The 21,974-nt window shown below is 38.4% G+C and overlaps 1 protein-coding gene and 1 long non-coding RNA gene across 10 annotated transcripts in view; one reads left to right on the top strand and one right to left on the bottom strand.

Moving 5' to 3' along the window:
- DMD (dystrophin) overlaps nucleotides 1-21,974 on the bottom strand; it is a 2,532,480-nt gene that overhangs the window by 1,708,162 nt on the left and 802,344 nt on the right. For all 9 annotated transcript variants that reach the window (XM_043457704.1, XM_043457699.1, XM_043457698.1 and 6 more), the window contains exon 5: nucleotides 7,304-7,396. In XM_043457704.1, the coding sequence (XP_043313639.1) occupies nucleotides 7,304-7,396 (93 nt within the window). The remainder of the gene's footprint in view (nucleotides 1-7,303; nucleotides 7,397-21,974) is intronic.
- LOC122434391 lies at nucleotides 870-3,477 on the top strand. The gene is made up of 3 exons (XR_006267363.1): nucleotides 870-931; nucleotides 2,604-2,729; nucleotides 3,363-3,477. It is a non-coding gene; the product is annotated as an uncharacterized LOC122434391 (long non-coding RNA).

The raw sequence follows: 21,974 nt of genomic DNA, 5'->3' as shown, positions 1-21,974 counted from the left end.
GCCCCTCTGCCCACAGCATGAAATCCTTCCCACGAAGGGTGGGTAAGGAGTCCCTTTGTGCTTGTTTTGGGCAGGGACGTGAAAGGGTTTCAGGTCAGTGAAAAAGATGTGGAGATATGTGGTAGAACACTCAAGATGCTCACACGCACAGAGAGGTCAGATGGTGCTAAGCCAAAGGAGGCCGTCTTGTGTGCTAGGTTCAGGACCAACCCCCCAGGGGAGGTCAGGAGGCCGGCTCCATCAGCAACTCCCACTGCTCCTCTGAGAAGTCATAGCCTCCTTCCCAACACATAGTCCCTGGACCACCTCCAGAGTCACCGTCAGAATTCTCTACCTCTGCCTTGTCGGCTGTGGTCATCTCTGCAACGTCCCCTGTCCTGAGATTTCGGCCATGTTGCAAAAGATGTGGTTGAAGTCAACAGCAAACAGCATGATGACCAAGAAAACCCAACGCCGGGGCCGCTTAGGCAGCCCCGTCCCAGTTACTTGGCAACAGGTGTGATGGAGATGGCAAAGGAGATGAGGGCCGCCGTGATGTCTCCTAGAAAGTCCAACAGGGGCCTGCACCAGCCCTGCCACTTGTTCATCAGCCTGGCAGCAGCGAAGAGAAAATCGAGGGCCCGCAGGGACCCCAGCAAGAGCGCGGTGAGAAAGGCAGAGGCTGCGGGAGAGAAGCGACTCTGCCACCAGGGGGCGGCCTCCAAGCGAGCAGAGAAGGGAACGCGGACAGGTCGCCAACAGTGCACCAGCAGGTGCGCGGGAGGTTCTGGGAGGGGCCCGGAGGTCACGTGGTGGCGTTGGTTGGGCCCCGCCTACCAGGCTCCCTTAAAGGGAACAGACACCAAAACTGCAGGAGAAGGAGGGAAAGACCAGATTCGGTTTTCTTTTTATGAATTGGTTTTTGTCCATTTGAGTCTCTCCTTGGCTCTGTGTAGGTACAAATGCCATTCGGCAGGTGATTGTATTTCCAGCTGTCATTCTTCTAACTGCGCTGACGCAGAAATCCATTTTCTAGGTTTCCAGCATGCAGTTGACACCTCATTATGAGACAGCCCATCTACATATTCTGTTAAAAGAATAATTACCAGGCTACTTCTTTAATATAAGCCAGGCCCCTTATCACATACTTAAAGGAAGGATATAAGTAAATGTGACTTGTTTTACCACCAAGGGCTTCCCTTTCAGCAAGTGTAAGGTCCATAGGCTACCAACATTTGATCAGATGATGAATATTTATTGTGTATTCTAAATATGACATTTTATTTTGCTTCTTCATCCACGCAGAAGTTAACAAATGCCTTTGGGGAAAATACATATTTTAACATCTCCACTGTTAGTCATCCTTTTATGAAAGACTCAAAGCAAATTTTAGGATAGACTATTAAATCGAACTTTAAAATACTTGAAGAGGATTTAAGATGATGTTTTGTAAACGTGGTAATGATGTGAAGATGTGAAATCTCTGCATACATTTGTCACCATCCCTTGATAGCTAAATCTATTATGTAGGGGTGGATTATCCAGTTTTCTTAATTCCTTCTTGACCTGTTTATTTAGCCAGTTACTTAGTGAATAAATAGGTCAAATAGTTATGTAAGATATGTCATTTTCCTTATCATATTCTAAAGTTATAAAATATGCAGCCTCCATGTATAGAGACCGTCAGATGAATCCTGTGCTGAACCAGGGTCAGGATAGCATATACTGGCTCAGGGGCTGTGATGGATTCGCACTGATCAGGCAGCCCTCCCATGATGAATGGGATTCATTTGTGAAATGCTTGGCCAGACTGCCCTCTATGCACATAATGTTAAAGGACGACAGAGTATTCAGTCCAAAGCTCCTTTAGCATCGTTATGTCACTAATTCAGCTTATCAGCCTCAACCTCATTGCTGTTGATTCTACCTGGGTGCAAATGTTGCTGAGAAAAAAGAATTATGAAGGGCAATGTGAGGTAACAGTTCTCATATTCCTACATAAAAGACAGTTCCCAAGAAATCTGTATTAAGGATCAGTCTCAGTCAGACAAGGTTTCCCCAGTGGCTCAGTGGGTAAAGAACCTGCCTGTAATGCAGGAAACGTGGGTTCGATCCCTGGATTGGCAAGATCCCCTGGAGGAGGAAATGGCAACCCACCCCAGTATTCTTGCAGAGATAATCCCGTGGACAGAGGAACCTGGCAGGCCCCAGTCCACACAGTCACAAAGTGTCGGAAACAACTGAGTGACTAAGCACACAGACACAGTCAGTCAGACACTGAACTGCTCCTAAGGTGAGTTTTGAAGCAAAAAAATAAAAAATTCCCCACCCTCAGAGCTCGTTGCCCCTTGGAGAGTTATTTAGTAAATAACTATGTGTGTTGGGGGGGTATATACATCTATTTTTAAAAGAAAAATAAAAAGTCTTTGAGCACTCATTTTAAAAAAATGACAAGTAGTTAATGGGGCAAAGAAGGTGGGATAGACATGGAGATGTACTACCAGGATTCTCCTTTAAGGAAGGGGCTTGTTTCTCCAACTGTCATGAGCAGAAGTTACCCCTGAGTCCCCTCAGGAACTACTTGAGCTGCTGAGGCATGTCACCTAAGGTCACACCCCTCCTAGGGCAGCCCACCTATCGACTGATGAAGCGAAAGTGTATGAAGACTCAACCATGTCAGCCCCACTCAGGACAACTCTGAAGGCTCATTCCAGCTCCCAGCTCTCCACAGAGTTCAAGAAGGCTCTTGGGTGCGTATCCATTAACATCCTGCCTGCAATCTCAGAGTCTGTGTCCCAGAATTCATGCTGTGCCTAAAAGGAGTTACAGCAGAGGGGCATGACTGAAGAAAGGAAGGAGTAGTTTTCTCTTAAGACAAAGAATGGATGGTAGTGTGTGAAAGACCTGCAGAAGACCAGATTAAGACCTGTTTTGCCCAGAAGGCACTAGGTAGGCAGGAGGTTACAACAGAAAGGGCTTTAAGCAGCACAAAATCCATCTTTCTCTTGTCCATATAAGATAATACAAACATTCTAGTGTGAAGGAGCCCTGCAACTGGGTATTTCTTTGTAGGCAGCCAGCAAAGGTGGGGGCCGACCTGATACCGGCTCAATTTAGTGGCTCAACCTGATACTGAGCAAGAACCCTCTGGGACTCCTGGACATAAAAGCCTTCCTGTGTCCCCCATTTCTTAATTACAGGAAATAGGCTCCCTTCAGCCTCCAAGACCTTCCCTGAGTTCCAATCAGCAGGTTCAAATAGGGAAGTAAGGGGATACAGAGACAGGGAGGAGCCATCAAGAAAACAATAGTGAAGCCTTGGGAGCAAGGTCCTAGTTTTCCCTCAAGGGATACACATAACAATACCTTTGAATTGTTTTGCAGAGACTGAAACCCCTACCAGGTGGAAGAAATTAACAGGTAATGATTGGAAGTCTACAAGCACTGTAGACCCCAGACTGGCTGGAACCAGAAGGTTGATGATGCGGATTCCCACTTACCTTCCCTCCAACCAACCAAAAGAAAATCCATGAGCTGATCACACCCTTTTCTTTGAACCATTACTATAAAACTCTTCACTATGCACCCCCCGCCCAGGTGTGGTCACACAGTTTTGAGGGCATAATCCCCCTGTGGCCCCCTTTGCCTGGCAAAGCAATAAAGCTATTCTTTTCTACTTCAGCCAAAGCTCTGTCTCTGAGAATTAATTCTGTGTCAGGGTACAGGGGCTGGATTCGCCTTCATTAGCAGGATGTGTTTTTATCTCCAGCTGGTTCCCAGAACTGAGTTGAATGCCCCTCCCCCACAAAAAAAGATAGTTTGTACCTTTAAAAGATGTAAGAAAGGGACACCTAACATATTTTCTACTCCACAGTTTTGCTCAAGGTTGCTTGCTCCTCAATACAGGCATTATTTTTCCAGCTAATGATTTCATTTAAGTAGAAATTGGAAATCCAGTGACAGAGGAGATGGCATTGACATTCCAGAGTTTCTGCAAGTTCAGAGAGAAGGCCACTGCAATACTAGTAATAGCAAAGTGTGTGACACTGGAACCAAAGATTAACATCTTTCCATCACTTCATGTCCTTCTTAACCTGATAGGCCTGGAAAGTATATTAGGTTGTCCACAATGTCCTTTAATCTTGACTGAGATTCAAGGGCTTCTTTGACTATTTAACAGGAAGGCAAATATGCACTCTTGGTGAAAATGTCTTTTGTGATTCACTGGGTTATGATGAGGAGTACTGAGTGGGGGTAACTCTTAAACAGTGTTTTCGAAGTTTTAGGAGAACAGGACAGTGTGATAGAAGAGAGGGAAGGAGGCAGAGGCTGGAAAGAGTCTACATCCTTGCAATCAATTGGAAATGGTGATGCAAGGACATACAAGGAAAAAAGAAGACTGTAAGAGAAGTCTCAGATGAGGAAAGACTGGAAAAGCATTCCTTCTCTACTTCTCATGTGAAAGTCCTTCCCCGTGCTAATTAAAAAAAAAAATAAAATAAAAATGAGCACACTCACAAGCAAAGGAAGAAAAGATCAGACAGGGTGGTTTTGAAACCATCCTGCAGTGAGTTGAGATAAAATTGCAAAGGCTTTTGAGGAAATAAGAAAGGGTGAGATACTATGAGAGACAGTTTGAGTGAGGGATACAATTAAAATAGCCTTTGGGGGCTCTGAGCAAGCCTAAGTTCTCCTGCTGGCTTTGTCATGACCACCATTTGTGCAACTCAAAGTATTTTCTGCACTCTGGGGTCTCTCCATGAATGAAGGAACAAACAGAACAGTCTCTATCTTGAAAGCAGGACTCCATCTTGGGCCGGACTGTGGACTTTGAGCTATATGCCCAGTATCTATGGAAACGACATACCAACTGGAAAACTGGGCCCCCAGAAGGAAGAGCCCTAGGGCTCTCCGTTGCCTAAAAGAATACTCTAATTATCTGTGTAACCGAATAGAATCATACATTCTATTATGCTTATTGGGGGTATGACCACAGGCCTATTGATAACTGTCCACTGTTAACTACCTAGGCTTAAGGCTTATGAATCACGGGTTGACTTTGATTGTCTCTTTTTCCTTTGTTCAGACTAGTTTCAGGGAACCTTATACACTTAGGGTATATAAGGTTTTCACAAAAACTGGTTGGGGTCCTTGGCTAAGAGGAGACTCCGCCTTGGGCCCACCGGTGTAATAAACTGCACTCCAATATCTGCATTGTCCTTCTGAGTGAGTTTGTTTCCTGGAACGCGTGGCTACAACATAAACAGTTTGTTATTGGGCTATAAGATAAAAACAACTGTTGATAGTCCATTAGAAACATCTGTAGCAATTTTATAGAGTCCTATTTATGTCTGTTGAGTTTGGTGATAAAGAATAAGCTTATTTTCATAATGCTCCAATTTCATTGTAATTTACATACAATGCAACAGCGGGGTGGGGGGGGGGTTGGCGGTGGCACTGGATGGTTCCTTCCTCAAGATAGTTTGAGAAGTACTGAGCAACAGAAGGAAACCAGTTTGGTGAAGGGCCCTATGCTGCCTTGCTGGTTCTATTTGACACCATTGCTACATGAAAAAGGCCCCGAATTGGGAACCTTGGGCTCTTTTGAGCTACTGTCTGCTGTGAGCTGCTATGCTTGTTCTCTCTCTCTCTCTCCATATTGCTATAAAATAGGACTAAGCCAGTTCAGAGTGTTGAGAATAAAAAGATATGTGAGTCAATTGGGAGAACAATATGGGTGCTGAGTTGAATAGGTATACCTCTGGTCTACATGCTGCCTGCCTCTGAGCAGGACCAATCTACAATTCAAGATGAAAGTCAACCTTACTAAAGGAAGTAGTGGTACCTGCTACAATAGGAATGGGCCTCAAAGATTATGTTCAGTGAAAGAAGCCAGATATAAAAGAATACATATTGTATGAGTGCATTGGGTATGAAATGTCCAAAAAGGCGCACATACAGAGACAGAAAATAGATGAATGGTTCCTAGGGTTGGGGTGGGAAAGAGGAGTGATGGTAACATGGACATGAGATTTATTTTCAGAATCATGGAAATGTACCAAAATTAGATTGTTGTGATGACTGTACTATTCTGTAACTATTCTAAAATTTTTGACAGATTGGGTCAAAATAGTTTGAGAAGCACTGGGCAACACAACTAAACCAACTCGGTATACTTTGATTTTTACACATAGAACAGGTACATTTATGATACATACCTTTGATCTCAAAAAAAGCTGTTTTATAAAAAAAAAATCTCTACTACTAAGAAGAGCCAGCATCTCAATTATCCTCCACTTTTTAAAATATGAGTGGGAAATAAAGCATTATTGGCAAGATATGCCTCTCATGAAAATGCTACTCTGTACTGAGTGCTTTATGGAATTCTCTCATTTAATTCTGATAAGAAATATATATGGTCATTATTGTTTTTACTTTTGATAGTAAGGGAATTTTGGTCCAGAAATGGAGGACATTATATCCAATGTCACTAAGATGATAAATAGGGAAGTTTAAACTTAAGCTCAAATCAGTCTGAATAAAATATTACATAATCTTCACTAATCCAAATGACTTGTGATCTGTTTTGGTGGGAACCCAAAGCCAGGGCTTTGTGACCCCAACCTAAAGGTGTGGGATGGGGAGGGAGGTGAGGGAGATTAGGTATACCTATGGCTGATTCATGTTAGTGTATGGCAGAAACCATCACAATATTATAAAGCAATTATCCTCCAATTAAAAATAAAATAAAATGTTTTAAAAAAGAAGACCCTTGCTGAGGTGGTTCTGGAAAAAAAAATACAGTTTCCAAATCAAACTATGAAGTGAATTTGTGTATATAACAGATATACAGATCACCATATCCCAGTAATCTCTTATTGGCATTAGTTTACATTGAGAATACACATGATTCACAAAGGCTTATTGAGTTGATAGTGATTAACAGAAAAAAATACCTCTCTTCTTACAAAACCATGTAGATTTACTGTTAGGTGAGTTACAGAAGACACATATATTTGAAAATAGTTTTATTAACCTATTGATGAGATTTTGTTTTTGCCTCATTTGTACCCAGTGAAATAAAATTTAGAAAAATATTCCTGCAAATGTACTAGAACCTGTTTTATAATCTGCTGATACTTCACAATGCAAATGACAATCATCCCAATTTAAAATGAAGCACTGTGGAGATGGGCTTTCCACTGTTAGAGATACACATTTGTTTTGCAGGTCAAGGGTGAAAATGAAAGGAAGGATCAGCAATGTGTTACCTCCCCTTCCACTGTACTCCCCCTCCAAAAAAAAAAATTCATCAGGATTCTTACCTGCCAGTGGAGGATTATATTCCAAATCAAGCCAAGAGTCAGTTTATGATTTCCATCTACTATGTCAGAGCTTCCGATATTCACTAAATCAACCTGTTAAAGATAAAGGGAAGCATTTGAAGGAAGCAGACAAAATGACTGTTTGAAAAGAAAACAAAATGCTAAGGTAATTGCATTTAGCTATTTCCAGAGCCTAAGCAGCATTATAGCATTTGAAAAATAATCTAAAAATGAAACAAACTGCAATTTGTAACTGCACTTTCTGTAACAAACGAATGTCTCCAAACGTTTACAAAGAGAGTGGAAATAAAGGTACTTTTAGTATATAAATAAATTACTGCAGATTAGAGAGTCCAGTAAGAGTATCTCCAAATAAAATATATAACAAAGCTAATTCATAAAAGATGCCTGCAATTAAGAAGTGCTTCCTAGTACATAATTGAAACTCAAAAAAAGACATTTCATCAACCCTTTGATCTAGCTCAAGGGAGTGCTATTGTAATTAGGGGTGACTGCAATTGACTGAAATGTCCTTGCTTTAGAAATACCTGTTAGAACTCTACTAAACAATGGGGTTAGGGCTTCCCAGGTGGCTCAGTGGTAAAGAACCTGCCTGCTAACACAGGAGACTCAGGAAACCCGGTTCAATCCCTGGGTCAGGAAGATCCCCTGGAGGAGGAAATAGCAACTCACTTAAGTATTCTTGCCTAAGAAATCTCATGGACAGAGGAGCCTGGGGGCATTGGGCAAGGGAGGGGTGGTACAGTCCATAGGGTCACAAAAATGTCAGACACATAACTTAGGGACTAAACAACAACAATAAGAAATGGTGTTAATGGCCAGCTCTCTTTTCTCTATCTGGGAGTGGATTTGGGAATTAAAATCTGGCAGAGTTTTATTTTTTCAAGACAAATCCTGTCTCCTGTCCTTCACACTCCTAACATTTTTAGGTGGAGTCAGGTTACACATAAACATCAGGCAAATGAGCCCATGAAAAGATATTCAACATCACTAGCCATGGGAAATGCAAATTATAACCATAAAGAGCTAGCACTACAGACTTATTATAGTGGCAAAATTTTTTTTTTTAAAAATAGTGACAATATCAAATGTTGATGAGGATATAGAGAAATTGGGTCACTCATGCTTTGCTGGCAGAAATGTAAATAGTACTGCTACTCTGGAAAACATTTTGACAGTTTCTTACAAAAGTGAACATGTGCTTACTATACAATCCAGCAACTGGGCTTTTAGACATTTATTCAAAGCAATGAAAGCTTATGTTTATACAAAACTCTGTATGTAAGTGTTCATACTAGCTGTATTTGTAATAGTCAAGAACTGGGAACAACCCAGATGCCATTCAAGGGTGAATGGTTAAACATATTGGTACATCCATACCATGGATGTACAGACTACCACTCTGCAATGAAAAGGAACAGCTATTGATACAGCTGATACAGGCCGCAACTTAGGTGAATCTCAAGGGTATCATGCTGAGTGAAAAAAAAAAAAAGCCAATAACAAAGGGTCGCATGCAGTATGATTCTATTTACATAGCAGCTTTGAAGAGACAAAATGATAGAAATGAAGAACAGAGTAGCAGTTGCCAGAGGTTAGGAACTGGGGTGGGATTGGAGGGGTGGGTCTATAAGAGGGTAGCACAAGGCATCCTTGTAGTGATGGATCTATTCTTCACTTGACTCTGATGATGGATACACAAATGTACACATGTGACAATGTTGTAAAGAACTAAAAAAAACATGTGCACATGCACACTGAGGAATACTATTGTGAATTGTATCATTGTTGATGTCCATGGTAATATTATAAATAAGGTTAATGTACCACTGGGGTAGAGCTGAGTTAAGGGTGCACATATATTATACTTATAACTACATGTGAATTTATAATTATCTCAAAAAAAGGTTAACCAAAAAAAAATGAGCATCTAGAGATACTTTAAAAATATATCAAATTAAAGCAAATATGCAACTTTAGATTAAGGTCTACATAATGGAAGTGAAACTGTTAGAGCAAGCATTGAAGGTTGAAAATTCATTCAGGTTTCTCTCCTTACTTACTATCCTAGGCTCACTGATGCCTTTGGTTACATTTTCTTTTGACTATCTTCAGGATTCTGTCATTTTGTCTTGTTCTGAGGGCACTGACTTGAGAGAGCTTCCCATTTATCCTCCTCTAGGTAGCTTCACTAAGTAGTCAAGACTCATTTTGGTTGAACCTTTCATTCTCTCAGGCTCTAAACCCTTACTGTTACACTTAGATCTGTCTTTCCCTCTCGTTTCTTCCTACAGTAAGATGGGTTTACCATTTCTCACTCAATGCTAAAATATATTCCTTATCATTCATCTTAATTTTCTAAATGTTATTAACCATAACTTTTAAAACTATGGAGCTATGTGGGCAAACAATAAAAAGGCTACTCTTCAGTTTCATCACCAAATTACTCCCATTTTCTCCCCACATGAAGTTATTTGGAGGTTCAATGGATAATCTAATACTTAAATTTATGTTTATAAACCAACTACATACAAATTATTGGTGGACTGGCTTAAAACAAATAATTGTTACAGGAAAAAAAATGCAGAATCATTTAAGTAAAGATAAAAGACCTAAATACAAGTCCATAGTTTAATTCCAAATATAATTTAGAGTAGAGGGTATTATTAAGCTATGTTGAAAATTAAATGTGAAGATGATACCACATGGACACTACAGAAAAGTAAGCCTGAAAAAAATGGCCAGCATATAAAGAGACATTTAAGTAAGGCTCTACTGAAGAGTGGCTAACCAGACATCCTGAAAGCTGGCTAAGGTGAAAGACCTTGATTTTCTTGGGTATAAAAAGTCAAGGTGATACTGCCAGTATAACACATTACAAGTCAACTTATTTCTACAATGTAGATGCTTCTCTTTGGACAGTTGAATTTTAGTAGTATCCCATGCAAAATTTTCCTAATTCAGTGCTGAAGTAAATATCAATATTTCAAATTACTGAGCATTCACATAGATTTTTTTTCCTATACATGCAAATAACAATTTGCCATGATACTTTCATTTTCATTATACAAAATAGATACAACAAGTTCCTAGAATTTCACTCTCAGGGGAGATTAATAACTCTTAAACAAGAAAGTACCATCATCTACATTTCATTTGGGGATTCCTCATGTGGCAGTAGAAGGTAGAAGCTTCTCCATGTGGAAAAGCTGCTATAAATTTATGAACTGATTTCTTGATTAATTCATTCAACAAATTCATATGTCAGGCACTGAATGTACTTAGAACATAAAAGGGAGATATATCCCTGCCTTCGAGGACTTAATTATAGTGGCAGTGAGAATCAGACCATATATTTTTGAACATTCAATTATTTAAATAAAGAACCTGCAATTTTTAGAAAATAGATATACTTGAGGAATCAGTGCTGGTAATTTAGACTTGCCATAGGGCTCACCCTGGGGAGACTCAGAATGAACAGCAGGCACGTAAGTAACAGCGGCCCATACCCACTCTCACTGAAGGTATATTCTCTGTGTGAACAGGGAGATGATTCCTTCTTTTATTTATCCCCATAAAATCCCATTTAAGACCAAATCTCTATTATGTCAGGGGCTGTGCTCAGGTCTGATAAAGAAGACTAAGACAGAACCACTAATGTCACAAAGCTTACAAGGCAACAGCAGTTCACATAGTAAAAGTTAATTAAAATTAGGCAGAATCCAAAAATACCACTTCCGGGTATATATCCAAAAGAACTAGAAAGCAAAGATTAGAACAAATATTTATACACCAATGTTCACAACACATAATTCATAACAAGCCAAAAGGTGGAAATGATCCAAATGTCTGTTGATTGACAGATGAATGGATAAACAAGACACGGTGTATATATACAAAGGAGTACTCTTCAATGTTAAAAGGAAAGGAAATTCTGATACATGCTATAACATCCATGAACCTTGAAAACATTATGCTAAGTGAAATTAGCCAGTCATAAAATGAAAAAGAAAATAGTATATGATTCTACTTACAAGAGATACCTAGAATAGTCAAATTTATACAGAAAGGACGTGGAATAGAGATTAGCAGGGGCTAAGGGAGAAGGGATTAGGAAGATTTTTAATGGGTAAGAAGTTCAGTTCCGGATGATGAAAATGTTCTGGAGATAAATAGTGGTGATGGTTGCATACTGATGTGAATGTACTTAATGTCACTGAATTGTACACTTAAGAATGGTTCAAATGGTAAGGTATATGTTATGTATATTTTGCCACAATCAAAATAACAAAAAAGAAGCCATTGGAATACACACACACAAGCCTCACTCAAAATCTAAAGGAATGTGCATTGTTGTGTCCCAGTAAAACTTATTTATAACCATTGGGAAAAAATGGCAACTGTGTCTCATGGAGGCCCAGTAGAGAAAAAGAAATCACTGTGAGAGTATAAGCAAAGGAAAGAGGAGATATTCGGTGTTGACTGAATCTGTAAAGAAAGAAGATAAAGATTGGACCAATGCTGTATATATATAGCATGGGGAACTCTAGTTAAGGCACTGCAATGTCCTAAACGGAAGGACAATCCAAAGAGGGGGGATATATAAGCAGCTGGTTCATTTTGCTGTGCCAGAGAAGCTAACACAACATTGTAAAGCAACTATACTTCAATAAAAATTACTTAAAAATATAGACTGAAACAAAGGGAGGGGGCAGTGGGGAAGGCATGTCAAAAAGAGCATGTGCCTAAGCATATGGGGACAAGTGTAAGAGATATTACATGATTGGGAATTAGAAGTGCTATACTCAGGAACATTGTAGCATGTGTGAAGTTGTTAAAAAAAACTGTGGCAGGATTATAAAGACTCTTAAAAGAAAAAAACCTCAAGGAATATAAGAAACAAGTTAGGGCACTATGAAGTAGGAAAATAATAATACCAGAGAAGTTGAACAGATCTTGGCTAATTCTTATGGGCACTGAGAAAAAAAACCAGTGAAGATGAATTATAAATGTTTCAAACTGGTACAAGGAAGCTTACATTTTTGGTAGGGACAACCAACCTTCTCACAGTTCTCAGCTCTAAGAAATGTGCATCTTATAGTCATATACTGCATATTTAATTACAATTTTACAAGTGATGCAGTGATAACCATTTGGCATATTATTCAGCTTCTATTGAATATTGCTTTTACCAAACAATAATCCCTTTTATTTGTCCATTTTAATGGCTAGCCCATTTTGACTCTAAATTCTCATATGTATTGTTAATAATACCTCATTCTTACCATGTAGCTATGAGTGATTTTTTTTAATAAATCATTCTAGCTATTCTCAGATAACCACTACCGTCCTGCACAATCACTTTTCCCTTTTCTTCTACATATTTTTTCCTAACATATGCTCTGGAATTATATCTTCCAAAGATCATCAATCTAATTTCCTAATAACTATGAAAAGGGAAAATAAAAATTAAAACATGTTAATATCTATGTTAAGTGAATGATTATGTGTCTGTCTAGCCAGCAAAAAAAAAAAAACATTTATATGACATATATACTAATAAATGGATTCAGTTTGTGTGTGTGTGTGTGTGTGTGTGCTGTGACAAGCACTAGATGTCAAGAAATTCAATCTTGAGGTCATGAAGGAAGCCCAAAGTTATGTTTCCCTGTTTTGCAGAATAAAAGCATCTGATACCAAATGAATAGGTGTGAAAATTGATATTATGTGTGAAAATTAAATAGCACATATTGAATTTTTGCAGGAACAAGTTCACCTCCACATGAAAGTCAGCTTTAGAAGAGTTCCTGCAAATAGGAACTTCTGTTGAAGCCTAAGTCTGAAGACTTAACTCAGAAAGTAACATATTCTAGCTCAGAGTTTTGTAGTATTTATTATATGTGGATGATGTTTTACTCAAACATAATTCTGGAGAAGAGAAAATTCTCACCATTTTCCTTTTTTTTTTTTTTTGGCATGCACATGACATAAAGGATCTTAGTTCCCTGACCAGGGACCAAACCTGAGCCCCTTGCAGCAGAAACACAGGGTCTTAACCAATGGACCACCAGGGAATTCCCGCACCATTTGACTTGATGTAATGGAACCTTATTGTGACTCCAGCAGAATGTTTAAAAATGAACTCTTAGGAAAACATCCCTTGAGTCAGGATGAGCTGGCTGTATAAAATAAAATAAATGAACATAGGCAACCTAAGGAATTGTCTTTTGGAATAGAGTGGTCTGTTGTTATCGATTTTATAGGTGTGAGAACATAAATTAAAGGGGATTCCTATTCTGTCCCCACACTAGTACTTAGACTGAAATATCTGATTTTGTACAAAAAGGTATATTGAGAAATCTCCACACTGTTCTCCATAGCGGCTGTACTAGTTTGCAGTCCCACCAACAGTGTAAGAGGGTTCCCTTTTCTCCACACCCTCTCCAGCATTTATTGCTTGAAGACCCAGAGGGATTGGGTAGAGAGGGAGGTGGGAGGGCGGATCGGGATGGGGAATACATGTAAATCCATGGCTGATTCATGTCAATGTATGACAAAAACCACTACAATATTGTAAAGTAATTAGCCTCCAACTAATAAAAATAAATGAAAAAAAGGTATATTGAGTAATTCTGTGATTAACATATAAGTATTACAGAGAGTACTGTTACTTCCTGGTGTTATACCTCCTAAATGAGTTTACTAACCATGGGGCACGAGGAACAATTCTCTTCCATTGTTTATTCAAGAGAATAATGTTTGTTTTATCCCAGGTTTTGTTTTATCCCCAATCCCTTCAAGGCTTGGATGCAATCTAGCATTGTAATATTTTCTACAAGCTAAATTTAGATAGCCCATGGTGGTTATAACTACCGCAAAATTGCACTCATCTCACACGCTAGTAAAGTAATGCTCAAAATTTTCCAAGCCAGGCTTCAACAGTACGTGAACTGTGAACTTCCAGATGTTCAAGCTGGATTTAGAAAAGGCAGAGGAACCAGAGATCAAATTGCCAATATCCATTGGATCATCGAAAAAGCAAGAGAGTTCCAGAAAAATATCTACTTCTGCTTTATTGACTATGCCAAAGCCTCTGACTGTGTGGACCACAACAAACTGAAAAATTCTTAAAGAGATGGGAATACTATACAACCTGACCTGCCTCTTGAGAAACCTGTATGCAGGTCAGGAAGCATCAATTAGAACTGGACATGAAACAACAGACTGGTTCCAAATAGGAAAAGGAGTATGCCAAGGCTATATATTATCACCCTGCTTATTTAACTTATATGCAGAGTACATCATGAGAAATGCTGGACTGGATGAAGCACAAGCTGGAATCAAGATTGCTGGGAGAAATGTCAATAATCTCAGATATGCAGGTGACACCACTCTTATGGCAGAAAGCAAAGAAGAACTAAAGAGCCTCTTGATGAAAGTGAAAGAGGAGAGTGAAAAAGTTGGCTTAAAGCTCAACATTCAGAAAACTAAGATCATGGCATCTGATCCCATCACTTCATGGCAAGTAGATGGGGAAACAGTGAGACACTTTATTTTTGGGGGGCTCCAAAATCACTGCAGATGGTGACTGCAGCCATGAAATTAAAAGACGCTTACTCCTTGGAAGAAAAGTTATGACCAACCTAGATAGCATATTACAAAGCAGAGACATTATTTTACCAAAAAAGGTCCATCCAGTCAAAGCTATGGTTTTTCCAGTAGTCAGGTATGGATGTGAGAATTGGACTATAAAGAAAGCCGAGCACCAAAGAATTGATGCTTTTGAACTGTGGTGTTGGAAAAGACTCTTGAGAGTCCCTTGGACTTCGAGGAGATCCAACCAGTCCATCCTAAAGGAAATCGGTGCTGAATATTCATTGGAAGGACTGATGCTGAAGCTGAAACTCCAAGACTTTGGCCACCTGATGTGAAGAACTGACTCATTTGAAAAGACCTTGATGCTGGGAAAGATTGAAGGCAGGAGGAGAAGGGGACAAGAGAGGATGAGATGGTTGGAAGGCATCACTGAATCAATGGACATGAGTTTGAGTAAACTCCGGGAGTTGGCAATGGACAGGGAGGCCTGGCATGCTGCAGTCCATGGAGTCGCAAAGAGTTGGACATAACTGAGTGACTGAACTGAACTGATGGTGATTATATTGAAAGAATTTATATATATAATATTGATATATTTAAGATTTAAGAATACTTACAGAAACCATAAGATTTAAAGTGAATCTGAAATGTTACATTTTATGAAGGGAGATTATTGACCTGGACAAGTTTATATTGTTTTAATTAGCTTTACGGGAAGAAGAATAGCAGAATGAGCTCAGCGAACACAAACAGATTAATAGTGACTTTAGAATGAGGGACATTTGACATAAAAAAATAATTGCAATGTCCATGTCAAAAAATGAAAATAGAACTTCCCAGCATAGAATGGAAGGTAAAAGACAAGAAAAAAATAAATAAATGCAAGGGAGTGACCTTCCTGTGATATATCTGACAAAGTTCAAAGGAATACATATCTACAAGTTTCTACATGCTATTGAAATTTTGGTGGTAGCAGGGACATGCTTTTCCAGTTGTAGTTTGTAAATAATTTAGGCATTTGCATTCCTAACATGGATGTGGTAGAAAGTTATATCTCATTCAATAAAGGAACCATCATCTTTGCAATAAATGATATCCACTTCTTGCTTTTTTAGACAACCACTGAGAATGGCATTTCATAACTATAAGTACTGATGAAAACACATCTTGTGTCATTCAGCCAATTGATATTAGCTCAGGGCTAAGAAACAATATTTCAAAAGATATGGTTCTTCCAAATCACTCCAGGTTTCAAGATTTATCCTAAGGAGGAATCATTTTTGTTCCTTAATATGCAAAATATAAGCTGAGCATTTATTTTCATTAGGCATGGGGTACGGCATAAGGGTTAGCAGTCTTTGTACTTATTAGTCTTGGTATGTAACTGAGAAATGCTGCAAATTAAATCTTAGAAAATAACTTCACATAGAATGATAAGATTATGAAAGGAACCATAAAATATCATCTTGAAAAGTTTGAGTGGATTTCCTTAACCAGAATCTTAAACAATAATTATCATTTAGGGAAAAACCATGCACTGGGATTTATCATATAAACATCTTTCCTGATACTTAGACATCTTACAGGCATGTCTACCCTCTATATATTTGGTTCTTTCAGATTCATACATTTATTTCTCATAAACTCTTTATAACTGAAAGTTTCTTTTCAACACTCTAGACAAATAAGATTTACTTTTTAAAATGTGTCAAGTGTCTTTTATAAAACATTTGCCATCATGTAGCCAAGCTAAAGAGACTTTTCCATGTTCAAGAGAAATTCTTCAAGTATTTATATAATCCTTCCAAATATAATTAGTTAAAAAGATCAAAAATGCAGAAAAAAGCAAAGGAGTTTCACTCCCCTGCAGCATGTACTTTGATACTGTGTTTAAGCTTTATATAAAATTTTAAGACTTATGGGCATAAATCATACCTACTTTTCCATTGAAAGATGCATGCGTTGAATCTTTTATTATTAAATGATGAATAGTTCAATATATACAACATAAAGAGTGGGTTGCATTGGCCATTGTGGTCTTGGCTCTCACCTGGCAGGATTTTTTCTCCCCTCTCATATCTCCACATTCCAAAGGTTGTTTATTATTTTAAACAAATAGAGATACTTGCATTGGAAAACACCTTTCAAAACCACATTGTGACCTAGAATACATCATAAGACTTAGTTCTGTGAATTCACTATAAAGATACGACCCCTAACTTCAAAGTCTAAGTTTTACATATTCTAAGTCGCTAAGTCGCTAAGTCATGTCCAACTCTTTGTGACCTCATGGAATGTTTGTCCTCCATTAGCTCCCAGAGTTTGCTCAAATTAATGCCCATTAAGTTGGTGTTGCTATCTAACCATCTTGTCCTCTGCCACCCCACTTCTCCTTTTGCCTTCACTCTTATCCATTATCATTCATTAAATATTTTTCACCATCCACTATACTGCTGTTATTATTCAGCCACTAAGTCGTGTCCGACTCTGTGACTCCATGGACTGCAACACGTCAGGCTCCCTTCCCTCACTATCTCCTGGAGTTTGCTCAAACACATGTCCATTGAACCGGTGATGCCATCCAACCATCTCCTCCTCTGTTGTCCCCTTCTCCTCCTGCCCTCAGTCTTTCCCAGCATCAGGGTCTTTTCCAATGAGTCAGCTCTTTGCATCAGGAGGCCAAAGTATTGGAGCTTTAGCTTCAGCATCAGTCCTTCTTTCCAATCCACCATATGCCACATATTAAGTGTTGAGAACAAAGATAGACTAAAGAATGGACTGTTTGATAAAACTCCTTAAAGACCAGTGAAATGAGTGAAAATTTCTATTTTGGATGTGTTTATGATAATCATAAATCTCACGGTAACTCATAACAGAACTGTGTTTTTGTTTGCTTATACATTGCCTCTTTGACACAAAAGACTTCAAGCAGCTAATTTTTAAACTCTCATAATGTTAAGAAAATATAAACATTCAAGTAGTTAAAGAAAATTGAAACAAATATAGCACAATAAAAATTTCAATGCAGGTAGTCTTTTTTTCTTTATGAGGTGGGTGGTGGGAGGGAGGTTCAAAAGGGAGGGAACATATATACACCTATGGCTGGTTCACATCGGTGCATGGCAGAAACTAACAAAATATTGCAAAGCAATCATCCTTCAATTAAAAATAAATAAAATTAAAAAATTAAATCCTTCCTTACAGATTGCAAGTGTTTGCATGACAGAAGAAGTAAAATTGCTCTACTTAAAGACTTTGTTGTCATATTCTTCTACACACAAACACACACACATGCAAAGGAGGTCAGTTGATAAAACATTCTGGTCAATAGATCCTTAATTAATGGCCATTATCAGTAAGAATTTTCAGCCCCAAAGTCTTAAGAGTTTCAGAGGAATGGCTCTCTAGCTGCAGGATTTCTGGCCCAAGACCAGTTCAGTGGGTGTGGCCATTTTGTCAGGAGCCTCAGTTCAGTTCAGTTCAGTCACTCAATCATGTCCGACTCTTTGTGACGCCATTGACTGCGGCACGTCAGGCCTCCCTGTCCATCACTAACTCCCAGAGTTTACTCAAACTCATGTCCATTGAGTCGGTGATGCCATCCAACCATCTCAACCTCTGTCGTCCCCTTCTCCTCCTGCCTTCAATCTTTCCCAGCATCAGGGTCTTTTCCAATGAGTCAATTCTTCGCATCAGGCAGCCAAAATATTGGAGTTTCAGCTTCAGCATCAGTCCTCCCAATGAATATTCAGGACTGATTTCCTTTAGGATGGACTGGTTGGATCTCCTTGCAGTCCAAGGGACTCTCAAGAGTTTTCTCCAACACCACAGTTCAAAGGCATCAATTCTTCAGCGCTCAGCTTTCTTTACAGTCCAACTCTCACATCCATATCTGGCTACTGGAAAAATCATAGCATTGACTACACAGACCTTTGTTGGCAAAGTAATGTCTCTGCTTTGTAATATGCTGTCTAGGTTGGTCATAACTTTTCCTCCAAGGAGTAAGCGTCTTTTAATTTCATGGCTGCAGTCACCATCTGCAGTGATTTTGGAGCCCCCCAAAATAAAGTCTCTCACTGTTTCCACTGTTTCCCCATCTATTTGCCATGAAGTGATGCGACCAGATGCCATGATTGTAGTTTTGTGAATGTTGAGTTTTAAGCCAACTTTTTCACTCTCCTCTTTCACTTTCATCAAGGGGCTCTTTTGTTTTTCTTTGCTTTCTGCCATAAGGGTGGTGTCACGTGCATATCTGAGGTTATTGATATTTCTACTGGAAATTTTGATTCCAGCTTGTGTGTCATCCAGCCCAGCGTTTCTCATGATGTACTCTGCATATAAGTTAAATAAGCAGGGTGACAATATACAGCCTTGACGTACTCCTTTCCCTATTTGGAACCAGTCTGTTGTTTCATGTCCAGTTCTAACTGGTGCTTCCTGACCTGCATACAGGTTTCTCAAGAGGCAGGTCAGGTGGCCTGGTATTCCCATCTCTTTAAGAATTTTTCAGTTTGTTGTGATCCACACAGTCAAAGGCTTTGGCATAGTCAATAAAGCAGAAGTAGATATTTTTCTGGAACTCTCCTGCTTTTTCGATGATCTAATGGATGTTGGCAATTTGATCTCTGGTTCCTCTGCCTTTTCTAAATCCAGCTTGAATATCTGGAAGTTCATGGTTCATGTTTACTGTTGAAGCCTCCCATGCCTGCTAACCCCCCACTTGTTAATATCCCCTGCCTCTTGATAGTCATGGGTCCTCTGGGCCTGCCTTATCTGTAAAATGGAAAGATTTAGAATTCTCAATGAAATAATATTGTTTTTGTTCTTTTATTTAGAGTATAATTCAATGCAGGTAGTGTTACTGCATATAAGATACAGAACTTAACTTTTGTCAAAGTAGCTCTTAAAATTAAACCAAGGAAAATTTACTAGATGGAATATTATCTACTAGAGGACATCATTTGAGATGATGTCATGTATAAAACTGTCCTCAAGAATAATTTCATAACATAGCATGATAAAAAAGACATATACACTTTCAGTATATTATTATTTAACTTGAATTTTTATAAATACTATATTTATCTTATACCTGGCAATACAGAATGCCACTTTAGTGACCCTATGTAGTCAGAGATTTCTAGTTTTGAGCCATGTATACTGATTTCAAGAAAAAACAAATTAGCAATAGCAACAGCAAAATATTTTAAGATCTATCATAATGTTCATTATAACAAGAAAAATGCTTAAATTCAATGTAATTTGTAGCCATAGTACTATTATCACAAAATATCTCCATGTGTACAAATCAAATACCTCAATTTTAAGTTGAATATGTAAGGAATATACTATTTTCCCTTGATGCAGGAAATGTATGAGGGTGGGGGAAGGTAAACAATTTATCTTATGAAATTATTTTCAGTTATAACTAGATTCAGTATAAGAGGGATAACTTCATATAGCATCAAAATATGGATTTAAAGATTATAAGATATGCTTGTATTTTTATGCCCCACAGAAGAATATTTTGAAATAAGTGTACAACTATTTTTATTAGTACATATCATAAATGACAAAGTGGTACCAAAGTCATGAAATCACTTGACAGAGACCCTATAGCTAGTGAATCACAGGGTTAATGGTTATACTTCTGGATCCTTGGAATGAATGTATATATATGGTGCAAATGTCTAATAGGCCTATTGTGTGCACTGAAATTTTAATATAAGAAATAACACGTATGTAACATAAATTAACAAAGATTTGGAATGTATATCTGAACACTGGATTTTATGAGTAATAAATGGAAGTAGTTTATATTTGGTCAAAGATATTATGTTCTGGCATACCTCAACATATTTATTATATGGCTACTTAGGTTTCTGAATACTTAGAAGACACACAAAATACTACTTTTAAACAATACTTTAGAATTCTCTTTATCTAAGATCATGTGCCAGGAAGAGTGAACACTGTATCATTTTTCAGATCAGTGACATTTGACAACCATTCAATCTAGTTCAGTGACAATTTTCAATGATGCGATTAATTGAATATTTGAACATAGTTGACAGTTGAAATTTTACCCTAGGCTTTTTAAGTACTCATTTTGGATTTGTGGTTTAATAATGTACAATAATGACCTTATTTTTTTTGTTCTATCTCACATTGCATATTTGAAATCACTTGGTAAAACTGTGCCACTTTGTCGTAGACAACTGATGAAAGTAGTGAACATAATTATGAGATCTACAACTGTGTCAGCTAATATTAAATCATATTAAATCAGTAAAGTTCCAGTACATGCCCAGGGTGTACTATAACCCTATATTTTTTGTCAGATTCTCTCAAATAATGATAGAGTGCATTCTATGGCTATTCGTTAAGTATACACATAGAAATCTTGGGATGAAAGAAGAGGAAACAAACTGGGATTAGCCAATGAATGGAATACAGGTATCATAATGCATCTGAAGAACAGCTTAAAACACCAAGGTCAGTTAAATCTCCCTTATTGTTGCTGTTGATTTTTAGTCACTAAGTCATGTCCAACTCTTTACAACCCCGTGGACTGCAGCCCACCAGGCTCCTCTGTCCATGAGCTTCTCCAGGCAAGAATACTGGAGCAGGTTGTCATTTCCTTCTCCAGGGGATCTTCTCAACCCAAGTATTGAACCCATATCTCTTGCACTGCAGGTGGATTCTTTACTGCTGAGCTACCTGGGAAGCCCTAAACCTCCCTATCAGATTTTTAATGGCTAAATTATTTTACCAGCAAAAAAAAAAAAATCAATCATTATTCAACTTTACATAAAAAGATTAAAAATGAAAATGTTTATTAGAGGAAACTCACTAGCTGGAGCTTAATTATATCTAAAGGGAGAAATTCTATTGATAAGCAAGTTTACATGACCCATTAAATACTTCTTTATGTCTGAAAGAAGATGGGGTTAAAGACCCACAGAACTGAATTCAGCATGTCTGGGGAAGGGGGCTACCCACCAACAAGAGCAGAGAAGGATAAAGGAATGATAGAATGTCAGTAGGAGAGATG

This window comes from Cervus canadensis, chromosome X (assembly GCF_019320065.1).
Source record: "Cervus canadensis isolate Bull #8, Minnesota chromosome X, ASM1932006v1, whole genome shotgun sequence".
NCBI classification, from domain to species: domain Eukaryota; kingdom Metazoa; phylum Chordata; class Mammalia; order Artiodactyla; family Cervidae; genus Cervus; species Cervus canadensis.
The sequence above is the reverse complement of the archived record's forward strand: the minus strand, read 5'-3'. Positions and strand labels throughout refer to the sequence as shown.